The 12,019-nt window shown below is 35.0% G+C and overlaps 1 protein-coding gene across 2 annotated transcripts in view; it reads left to right on the top strand.

Moving 5' to 3' along the window:
* The window catches only part of LOC150108495 (protection of telomeres protein 1-like), a 492,786-nt gene extending 485,298 nt beyond the window's left edge, over positions 1 to 7,488 (top strand). Inside the window, exon 19 of one of the 2 annotated variants that reach the window (XM_090415908.1) lies at positions 7,148 to 7,488. In XM_090415908.1, the coding sequence (XP_090272034.1) occupies positions 7,148 to 7,387 (240 nt within the window). In that variant the 3' untranslated portion in view covers positions 7,388 to 7,488. The remainder of the gene's footprint in view (positions 1 to 7,147) is intronic. The other variant, XM_090415909.1, reaches the window with a different exon arrangement.
* The last annotated feature ends 4,531 nt before the right edge of the window (positions 7,489 to 12,019 follow it).

Raw genomic sequence — 12,019 nt, 5'->3', positions numbered from 1 at the left:
AATTTCCAGTCCATTATGTAGCTTCAAGTTCCTCCTGTACACCACTATACTTGGATTACCTCCAGACACTATCTGGCTGAGTAGTGGTGCCAGAATTATTCACTGTAGGAAGCTAATCTTTAAAGGTACCTGTGGCATGACTATAAACAATAAATTACAAATTACATAATAACCACAGTAAATATCGTATTTGCTGGCGTATAAGACGCACTTTTTTCTTTGAAAATAGATCTGAAAAACAGGGTGCATCTTATACACCTATACTCAGTTTTTTATTATTTTCATTTTTGGAAATTTTCTCTGTTTCCGAGTTACGCAATTTCTTTATTGCTTCCTTGCAGTGTGTGAGAGCATTCCAGTTACGTAGAGCAGTGTTTCTCAAACTTCAGACATCTGCATTCATATGATTGGTGTGGTATTAACAAAAGATCGTGCTGCTAAATGACAAAGACAAGCCAACAGTTAAGTTGAAATGCTAATTCTCTTCAACTGAATTCCTTATATAATATCTAAAACAATTCACTGTATATTTCTTCGTTTTAACACGTTCACTCAAACAAAACCATATGTTGCACCGACAACATATGATTTTGCTTGAGTCATACAGCATTTTCTGTGGGAGGGGGACATGCGATTCATTAGTTAGTGCTGTTTTTATCCCAGTTGTCTCTAATTGCACTGTTTGTTGAGAAACATATTGCACAGCCTGCAGATATCTCTGTACCTTATTCAGTGATACAACAGGACCGTTTTATGATCTTGAACTTCACGGATACATTGAATTTTATTCTATGCATTAATGATGCATAGCCAAAAATTGTCACGGACCCCCTGAAGACCTTTCACGTACCCTCGGTGATACGCGTACCACACTTTGAAAAACACTGACGTAGAGTTCAGTGGATGTGCATGTACCGTCATCGACGATCACAGTTGTGTCCTATTTGTTTAAACTTTCCAATTGTTGTCGCAGTTGTGGACGGTGATAAATTTCTGCTGTTAAATTTTCTCTAAATTTCTTGGCAAATTATGGCTGGAAAATGTCGGCATTGTTACAGTATTGCATACACATTACATGTGATTGCGTATGCTAAAGAACATGGAAACAGTTCTGCAGAGAGGCATTTCAGACCACTCCCAACTGAGAAAAAGATAAGAACTTGGCGGAATCAGCAAGAGGATTTTAAAAAAAAGCAACTCACAGTAAACATAACCTATGAAGTGGAACTGCAAAATGGCCAGAACTTGAGGCAGAACTGAATACTTGGATTTTACACCACAGAAAAGCGGGACTTTCAGCATCTACAAAAATGATTATTCATCAAGCGAAAGCGATAGCTACTAACAGATGGATCGCCAACTTTACTGGATCAACATCGTGATGTTCAAGATTCATGAAGAGAAACCAGCTATGCATGCAGACTAAAACAAAAATATCACAAAAGATGACAGCTGAATATGAAGAAAAAATGATTGAATTTCATCGATTCGTCATTAACGCAGGGAAACGAAAAAATTTTGAACTTGCGCAATTAGAAAACGTGGACAAGGTTCTGCTGACTTTTGATGTGCCCTCAAACAAAACTGTAGATTCCAAGGGCACTAAAAGTGTTACTATTAAAACTTCGGGGCACAAAAAAACTCACTACACGGTTGTTTTATCCTGCTGTGCTGATGGGACAAAATTGCCACCACTATTGATTTTTAAAAGGAAGACACTACCCAAAGAAAAACTACTTAAAGGAGTGTTTGTACATGTTCACGCAAAAGGCTGGATGGATGGAGGAGTAATGAAGTTTTGGGTAGATAAAATTGGGTCTAGGCGCCCTGGTGGACTGTTGAAGAAGCCTGCCATGTTAGTATGGGATCAGTTTCATTCTTACAGAACAGACGATGTTACAAATAAACTCAAGGAATTGAAAACTCAGTTAGCTGTAATTCCAGGAGGTCTAACTAGTCAGCTTCAACCTTTAGATGTCTGTATTAGTAAACCATTTAAGGGATTTATGAAAGAGAAGTGGAACAGCTGGATGCAGTCTTCAGATTTTGAGGTTACGCCATCAGGAAGAAGGAAGAGGCCTAACATTTCGCAAGTTTGTGAGCAGGTCAAAGCTTCATGGGATGCTGTGAAAACTGAGACAGTGTCTCTTCATTTAACTTTGGAGATGAATTTCTGGGTTTTGACAGTTAAAAGGTGGGTACTCTTTCCTGGTTAGATTAGGTATTTGTTGAAAGTAGACCTACTTATTACTTTATATTTGAAATACTGTAAATTCATTATAATATTCAGTGATAAAGTTTTTTTCCTAAAAAATGTGTACAAAAAAGGGGGCGCGTCTGATACGCTGGCAAATACGGTAACTTTAATGAAATAAAAGTACAGATATTTCATACTGAAAATAACAGTACATCATCAGTGCATAGAAAGAAGCAAATCAAAGAAATGGGAATACAAGGTACATATACAGCAGTCAGTGGCTTACCAATTAAAAACTGTTGCCATGTGCTAGAAATTAATATTAATAAATAATATTATTAAAAACTATTTTTGTTTTTGATGGTTACATAAAAAAAGAATCTCCCACACTTTTGGGAGCGAGAGAGAGAGAATTGCTTTGATTCAGATTTGGCTGATGTAAAAGGGCTTTGCAACTTTCTTTGAAAAGGAGTTTATATTTAAACTTACTTCTATGGAGAAGATGAGCTTCATCCCACTCGATACTGTAGAAAGTTGTAAAAAGTATTTTTGCTTGGTTATCCATCCATTCCTAAGAAGGGTGATAAATCCTTATCATCACATTACCACTCAGTCTCTTTCACCTTAGTGCCCTCCAAAATAATGAAAAGCATCATCGACACCCAACTCCTCCACTACCTCAAAGATACTCAACCAATGAAGAACTGCTCGTGTGGATTCTGCCAAAGCCAGTTAGCAGGGAATCTGCTCACCTGTGTCATCCACCTGTGCAAAAGTACTATGGAAAAGTTTGGCAATTCCCAAGTGGGTTGCACTTGATACTCCAAGGCTTTTTTTTTTGACCCAGTGTCGGTCGCAAAGGTCTATTAAGTAAGCCCCATCATTTAGTCTGTCCTGTGACTTCTGCAACTGGGTTGCCAGTTTTTTTCACTAGACACACATTCCATGTGATGATGAACAGTTCCCTGTCTTTTAACTATGCATCTAATGCTGAATTCCCACAAAGTTCTGGCCTCTCATCCACTCTTCTATATATATATATCAATGATCTGCTCCAGTTGATCACCACACCACACTACACAGTTTTACTGATGATAACACACTACCAATGGCGTCGCATGCCCATTTTGGTTGGGCGTGCTGTCGTGGCTTCTGCAACCTGCGCTGCAAAATTCACATCAGTTTGACTGTATGATTGCATTTTTATTGATGTATGAAAGTTTTAAGAGTGTATAGCACATCTGTGCTCATCTGAATTGGTCTAATGCAATTAATTGTAACCAAATCTGCACAGAGTGAAGAACAATTTGTTTGTTTGAAGACGCTGCATATTAGAAAACAATAATGAAGGAGAATTCTATATTTGGTTGGTATATTTGAATCTCAAAGGTGTAAAATTTGGAAGAGGAGGACGAGGCTTACCTCCTTCAGCTACGATACTGTTTCCCATTGTGAATATGGACAAAAAAGTTATAAATTTATTGAAAATTATATATTAAAAACTTGTCTATATTATATATAAAAACTCACCTATCACATCAGTTTACATGTTATGCACACAAAACAGATGAAATTCGGAAAACAAAAACAGCAACTCTTGACAAATGACAATGTTCAATTGGATTGGTTGACATAATAACCAGTCACGTCTCTAGGTGCTATTGTCTGAGAGCTCACCCTCTGCCTTGCCTTCTGAGCAGTTTAAAATTACTAGAACGCTAAGAATTTGACCCCACACCATCTGTACATCTTTTCAAAGGACTCAAAAGTGTATGTATTTTGAATTCAAACCAGGCTATTAATGCGAATGTGATGCAATGTTTACGCATCGAAAAGAGTGTCCTCTTCGTGAAACATTAATATATTGTGTTTACTTTTAGAAAACACACGAAGTCTGGAAACAATTAGAGGAGTCTTTAACAGAATAAATGCAAAAATATAATATCATTGATAGTGTTATTTGGTGAATGAACACCGTACACCTAGCACACCCTGAATATTCATCCCTGTATGCTACATTCCTCTTTCTCATTCAACAAACCTTGCACCACACAACTTACAGGTCAAGACTTAACAGTTCCCTGTCTTTTAACTATGCATCTAATGCTGAAGACCCTAAATTCTGATCTCCAAACCATTCTTCAGTGGGGCTCAGATTGTCAATTTCAGCACCTGGAGAACACAGTTTTGTCTCATTTCTCAATAAAATAAAATAAAACCATATTCTTCCAGCCCTACCTTTGATAACCCCCAATCTCTAGGAAAGGTTAAATTTTTCTCCTTGGTATCACCCTGACATTAAGCTGTTAACCATGTACAAATCATAGAGCTGCTTATCCATTGAATACTGCTCACACATTTGGAATTTGGAACAATGCCCCAAGAGTTCCCTTAAAATACGTGACGCAGTACAGAAGAGAGCAGCCAATCTCTGACCAGCTCACTCCAACTGCTTTAACATAGGTGTTTAGCATCTACAGCATGCATCTTCTATAAATATTTCCATTGGAAAATGTTCATCAGAACTAGCATCAATAACCCCCTTCTCTCCCTCACAAATTCATTGAAATTCTTGCAACTGCTGTCACCCAAAATCCTGTCAGTCCAACCTCTAATTCATAGAACAAGTTTCTCCTCCTCCTCCTGCACTCTGGAATGGCCTCCACATCTGCGTGTTTCCCACATAAGAAGGGAGATTGTTCAAAGGCTGTACACAGTACTAACGTACTGTAGATTGATCAGTCAACTTCTTGTGTGTGTGTCTAACATAAAAAAATTATAATAGACAGAAAGAAAATTATATTCTTCTTTTAATCTTATACCCAAGCATAAGCAAACATAGTTTGCATGTGAAGTATCTTTATGATAGGCTACATGTATATAGAGGCATTGATTTCTCATCAGGTTGCCTCAGTATCCCATTATGCAAAGCACACTTTCTTTTGGATGTTTATATTACTGTCTATTATGGTAAGGAGCATTACCTCGACTACTTTCGATCTTGATTAAGTTTTTTTTTTTTTTTTTTTTTTTATTACATAGTCTAGAAATCCTGCTCTAGAGACCAAACATGGAACTTTTTCAAGACACTTCGGCCTTCAATAAACAGGACAGTGGTTTCACACAAGGCAATGAAATGCATTTCCCATCTTGGATATAGAATTAAAATAAGAATGAGATTTCTTATCCATTTATATTTTAATCATTTGCTGGCTGATCAGGAAGCTTTCTGATGCATTACCATTGGGCTCAATCCTGCAAACCATTCTAGCAACTGGCATGTAGAACTATTTTACTGCTGGCTGCCACCTGCAATACTCATGAGAAGTGGAGATGGGGGGGTGGGAGGAACAGAAAGACATTACTCTGTAAGCTAACATGCCAACAGCCACTTCAGGCTCCCAGTTTCATAAAGTATTGAAGTCATCTATCATGTAAGGGTCTAGTAAGTATTTCCTCTAATTAGGAAAGTATGAATTTGTGATTGGCAGTACTTGCCAAGGTCACCAAAGCCCTGTTTATGAAAACAGGCTACCACACTGGAAAGTATGGTTGGCTTGGCTGGGAGAGAAAATTTGTGTTCGTTAGCTTGTGGCTCATTAGATGACCATTTATGTACCAGCCAACTACTACCCATGTGTCTGTATGCTTATTCAGTCTACCACACTTGACAACTTTGCTGACTAATAATAAAAACAATGTAAATAATTTAAAATAGTAGATTCAGTGAACTAATATTAAGACTAGTCGACAGTGTTATTTTCCAACAGACACATCTGGCATTTACAGTATATTAATATGTATTTTCAGTATAGTTTTAATGCTGGAAACATTTCATTCTTAATAGTTTTGTATTTGATATGAATATATCTACTTTTATTATGTATCAATTTGCTTTGTATTTTTTCTTCACTTTCCATATAAACGATCATTTTCTTCAATCATTCATCAATCCCTAGCTAATCATGATTAGCTACTACTTGGTGTTTAGGTCAGCTAGTTATAACTACTGTATGTCACTTGTTTTTAATTATTTTTAAAAACATTATTTTTTGTTATTTGTCCATGTGAATATTTTTAAATTGATATTACAATTTTGATATTTTAGTAGTGACACTTGTCAGTGTGTTAAGTTTAACCACTTGCTTATAGTTTGAAAAAGTAAAACCCTTACATTAATTTTTACTCGCAATATTGCCTTTTAAAGATATTTTATTCTTTATTTTATGGTGGTGTCACTGACAAAGGATTATATACACCTTAATAAATTTAGTTTAATCCTTTATCCAAGTGTGAGCAAACAAAGTTTGTGCCTGAAAATATCTTCAGGACTGAGGTAAGGTAGTACAACACCAGGCAACTCGCAGCAAAAGGTGGATCAAGCTCTCAGCTCCTTGTCTCAGTATCTCCCATAATGCACAGCACATCTCCTTACAGACATGATACTGCAATGCATTAACGGGGGGTAGGGGGCACTACCCATACCGGTTTAGACCTTAATTGAGGTCTCGTCAGTGGGAGCCAGGCCCAGAGTGGAGATACTAAGGCAGAAGCAATAGGAGAGGTCATCCTTACCTATCGGAGTTGCCAAAAGGTGTGCCACCTTATTATTAAATTACTCTGGATTTAGAGAAAGATGTTGAAAGTTTATTTTTCACTTGGTTAGAATATAATAAATTTAGTTTAATCCTTTATCCAAGTGTGAGCAAACAAAGTTTGCGCTCGAAAATATCTTCAGGACTGAGGTAAGGTAGTACAACACCAGGCAACTCGCAGCAAAGGTGGATCAAGCTCGTAGCATGTTCATTACCATGGGTGAGCTAAGGGCGAGGTGGTAATAATGAGTACTAAATTTATCATTCAGTTAGCCATCAGCATTGACATAACTATTTATGATCCATGAATAGTTCATTGTTTGTAATCCATGAACAATAACTAATTTCGTTTCAGGTCAGTTTTTTTAAAGGAATACGTCCTGAGTGCCTTTTGAAGGAAGCTGATGTGTATTTGCCTACTTTGCATGAATTCCTGCAAAAAATTAGCCCAAATAGTATTCCACTAAATCAAAAGACAGATCCATCAATATTTTCTGATGCCAACCATTTATATCCTGTACTTGATCTACAGATCATATCTTATAACACTGATTCTGGGGTTAGATATCAAATATGTGATACGGTATTGTTATGACAATAATTATAATTCTGTGTGCATATTTGGTGCACACATATACATTGTAAAAAATTATTTTACTTTTTTATCTGTCATTAAAAAATTTTTGTCCTTGCTAATGAATGATTGTTCATTTCTGGAAATTTTGGATAACATGAATACACTGAGTTTCATGACATTCATTCTTACACTCTTGTTCTAGTGAAGTTGATTATTTGGAATAATTATATGTTAGAATGTGGTGGTGTGTGATGTGGAAGGGATCAATGTTAGGTAATCTGTAAAACTATAAATAAGACATCATACATAATGACACATTTTGAGATAACTGGTAACATGAAACAATCAAAACATAATATTTGACCATTTTAATGGTCAAATATCATGTGACTCACTGTACCCAGACTTGTCTTTGTTAGACATGTTAATACAGAGTTTAATTAACAATTCACATTCGTGATTTTGTTATAACAAGTCAGACTAAGAGCAGGACATTCTAAAGCCAATATCCATTTGCACATACTTGACTAGTTTGCTGAGAATGAATAGCATCCAAATCTGACAATATTTTTGCAGACAGACATATCAAACTTATTAAGGATTGGTGTATTCTGGATCACATGAGTAGGTTCACATTCTCTTGGTCTTGAATTGTTTCTTTTATCATGTTTGTTTTTGTCCATCTGGCTGAATAAAATGTTCCTCATGTTGTCATGCTGGATACACTTCACTCCATCAGTAAGAGAATTTCCATTCCTTATATAAAAGGCATTTTTGAATACATCTCATAAATTTTTTTTGAAAGGAAAAAAAAATGGACTTCCAGACAACTTTCAAGCCAATAAACAGATTTTGTCTATCTTCCACTAAAGATAAACTTCCTCTCGTGGCTCATCTGGAAATGTGCCAGATTCCTTGTTCCTGTAATCTGCTTTAGCCAAACAGGTCATACTGGAGACAATCCAAACATAATAGATAACATAACATTCATTTTTTTCAAGCTGAGAAATCTTCTGTTACAGAACTTGGAATTTGTAAGACAAAGGATCCTTTGAGACAACACAAAATTTCTTTGCAAAAGTTCTTTCAAATTTGAAAGAATTTCAAATTTGGTCTAAAATCATCAAAATTTTGAGAAATGGTGATTGTGAACTCTCCCTGTTAATGTAATGATTATGTGTATATGCACTTTATATATATATATATATACACGTATGTATTAAGGATACCAAGTAATTTTATAAACTTGGTTTTTTTTTATTATTATTAATTTTTTTTATCATGTTTGTTTTTGTCCATCTGGCTGAATAAAATGTTCCTCATGTTGTAATGCTGGATACACTTTACTCCATCAGTAAGAGAATTTCCAATCCTTATATAAAAGGCATTTTTGAATGCATCTCAAAAATTTTTTTTAAAGAAAAAAAGTTATATATATATTAGGATAACCAAGTAATTTTATAAACTTGGTTATTTTAACTCCTAATCCCAAGTATGCAAACAATTAAGTTTGCACCTAAAACAAAGTTCAAGTCTAAAGATGTTACAACACCAGGGCAACTCATTGTAAAGGTGGGTAAAGCTCTGATCACTATTCTTAGTATTTTCCCATAATGTAAAGCACATCTCACTAGAAGATGTATACTGCAATGCATTATGGGTGGGGTCACTACCCAGACCGGTTTCAACCTTTTTTGATGTCTCCTCAGTGAGTAGCTAGACCCTAAATACCAACGTTTTAGTAATACGGAGCCTTATCACCTTTACCTATAGAAGTTGCAACGAGGTGTTTTTATTTTTAATAAAAATATCTGGAGGAGATATAGATGTAATAAATTTTTTAATTTGGGGATATTGTATATTAGGATAACCAAGTAATTTTATAAACTTGGTTATTTTAACTCCTAATATTACTAAAACCTTGGTATTTAGGGTCTAGCTACTCACTGAGGAGACCTCAAAAAAGGTTGAAACTGGTCTGGGTAGTGACCCCACCCATAATGCATTGCAGTATACATTTTCTAGTGAGATGTGCTTTACATTATGGGAAAATACTAAGAATAGTGAGTAGAGCTTTACCCACCTTTACAGTGAGTTGCCCTGGTGTTGTAACATCTTTAGACTTGAACTTTGTTTCAGGCACAAACTTAATTGTTTGCATACTTGGGATTAGGAGTTAAAATAACCAAGTTTATAAAATTACTTGGTTATCCTAATATACAGTATCCCCAAGTTAAAAAATTTATTATATATATATATATATATACATAATGTGTGCACATACACACACACACACACTTACCTGTATGTATGTATTCATAGACTGATTTAATTATTCACTTATTAAAATCACTATTTTTTGGTATTAAACCACTCACAAAGAAGTCAAAAAGAAATTGTTTTAATTCAACTAGTTTTGTGAAAAAAATTTGTTTCACTTCATCAGTAAATAGCATGAATAAATTAAAAAACTACAAGCAAAGTAATAACAGTTAACATTTCTAGTGAAGAAGATTTGAAAACTTTTAAACAATGGAATGCATGCATCTGCTGTTATGCTGCTAGTAGATACAAGTGTGTCACGATTGATTAAGGAGTACCAGATTTTATGTAAAATCGTTCCTTATTTTTTGTTACACTGTAGAGAATACTTCATCATTTCAGCTGATTTAATGCTCTTGAGTAAAAGTGGTAATCAATGTGGAGCATTTCAGTTGTTGCCATTCTACTAAACGTGTTGTATATGCTGCTAGCCCTGATTTGTGCTTTCTTTCATTCTCCGTGTCTTTGATTTGTTCTGATCAACATATCTCCCTAGATCTGCCAGTTTTTCCTTGTGTAGTATAACCCGCAACTGATCTTGTAGACACCTGGTTTTTTTAAGTGGCAGATGTGGTGGTTTAGGAGGTTTAAGATGACTGGAGATTTTGTTGATTGGGAAGAAAGCAACCTTTAGAATTTTGGGGTGAAGCAATATTGCTATTTTATCTGTGATTAATTGTATATATGAGAGAATCATTGCTCCTTTATATTCTTGGTTTATTTGTTCTTCTGTTTGTTTTGGAGGTTGAGATAGGATTTTTTTTTTTTTTTTTTTTTTTTTTTTTTGACTAATCTTCTGTTGTGGCCATTAATTATTCACTCTTTTTTACATGCACTTTTTATATCCACTTTATATGAATAATCTATTAATTGTACATGTACTCTAGATGCAAAATCTTCATGCAAATGGTATAATTTGATTATTAAATTTATTATTCTTAACTTAATTGCTGGCCTGATTGGCCGGATGGTCAGCGTATCTACTCTCTAGCCAAAAGGCTGCGGGTTTGAATCCTGCCGTGGACATGGATGTTTGTGATTGTCTGTGAAAATACTAGTGGTGATGATGGGCTGTAGATGTCATTGGTGTAGATGATGATGGTAGTTGCAGTTCATTGTAGTTGATGGATTGAGTGGTGGAGACAGAGTTGTAGAGTAGGTGCCCTCCCCTCGATGAGTCTTTGGACACCCTGGAGGTGTTACCTAATAATAATTAGAATAATAATAATAATTAATCTGCAAAATAAACCAGTAATTATAAACACAAAAATTAAAATTAGCCCCATCTAATTAAATACTGTAGTACATCTACACATCTTATTCTTCCAACACCTTAAGTATTTGTACAATTATAATACAGTATTGCCCTAAGCTTGTTTTCACAGCTCACAATATGAATTAGCTTAGCATCATTAAATTCTTGAAAATTTTACAAACGAAAATCCTTTTTAATATTGTTATTTAAAAAATACAAGACAAATCTTTTGATTTGTCTTGCAAAGACTGGATCATGTGGCTGAGTGCATCATGAAAAGTGAGTCTGGCTGCACATAGAGTGCTATCTACTTTTTTTTCTGAAAATTTTGGTTATTTGTCTTTCCTATTTATATTGATTATGGAGAATTTATATAAATTCATCCTTCATTATTAACAATTAAAGACACAAAGAGAGTTGCAATGAGCTTTATTGTGGTATACATTTTAAACCCACATGAAAGGAAAGCATATTTCTGTATAAGTACATGTAATGTATAATGAAAATTAAAGAATATATCACTTAATTTTGTCATCCTCACATCTAATTTTTTAAAACATTGCCTATAGCAATATTTATATAAAGTAAACTAATGCCTTAGGCAAGTAAAATTTTTTTGTGTCTAGTAGATTTAAGTTGTATTTCTGGAGTCCTGGTGTATGCATTTCAGATACATATTAGAATGTGGGATTATTGGTGAGAGTTCATAGTCACTATTTCCCAAAATTTAGTTTTTTGTCCGTCATTCTGATTATGATTGAGTTGATTCCAAAGAACTTCGTAATGTTCTTTGAAGAGCCTCTCAAATTTGAAAGAACTCGTGTGAAGAATTTTTGTGTTGTCCCATAGGATCCTGTGGCCACTAGAAACACCATGTTCCACAAGTGCAGTTTGGAGGAAACAGGTGTATTCTACATGTCCTGATCAACAGATGTCTGAAATATGACCAGTCTGGTCGAAATAGGAGAGATTGTAGGAACAAGGAATCTGGTACACTCCTTGGTGAACCTAGTGCAGAAGTTTGTCTTTTGTGGAAGGTAGGATTGAAGAAATTTTGTTTAGTGGTTTGAAGG

This window comes from Typopeltis vanoorti, chromosome 3, assembly GCF_054136105.1.
Source record: "Typopeltis vanoorti isolate ZY-2024b chromosome 3, IOZ_Tvanoo_1.0, whole genome shotgun sequence".
Classification (NCBI taxonomy): domain Eukaryota; kingdom Metazoa; phylum Arthropoda; class Arachnida; order Uropygi; family Thelyphonidae; genus Typopeltis; species Typopeltis vanoorti.
Note: the sequence above shows the minus strand (reverse complement) of the source record. Positions and strands in the feature narration are given on the sequence as shown.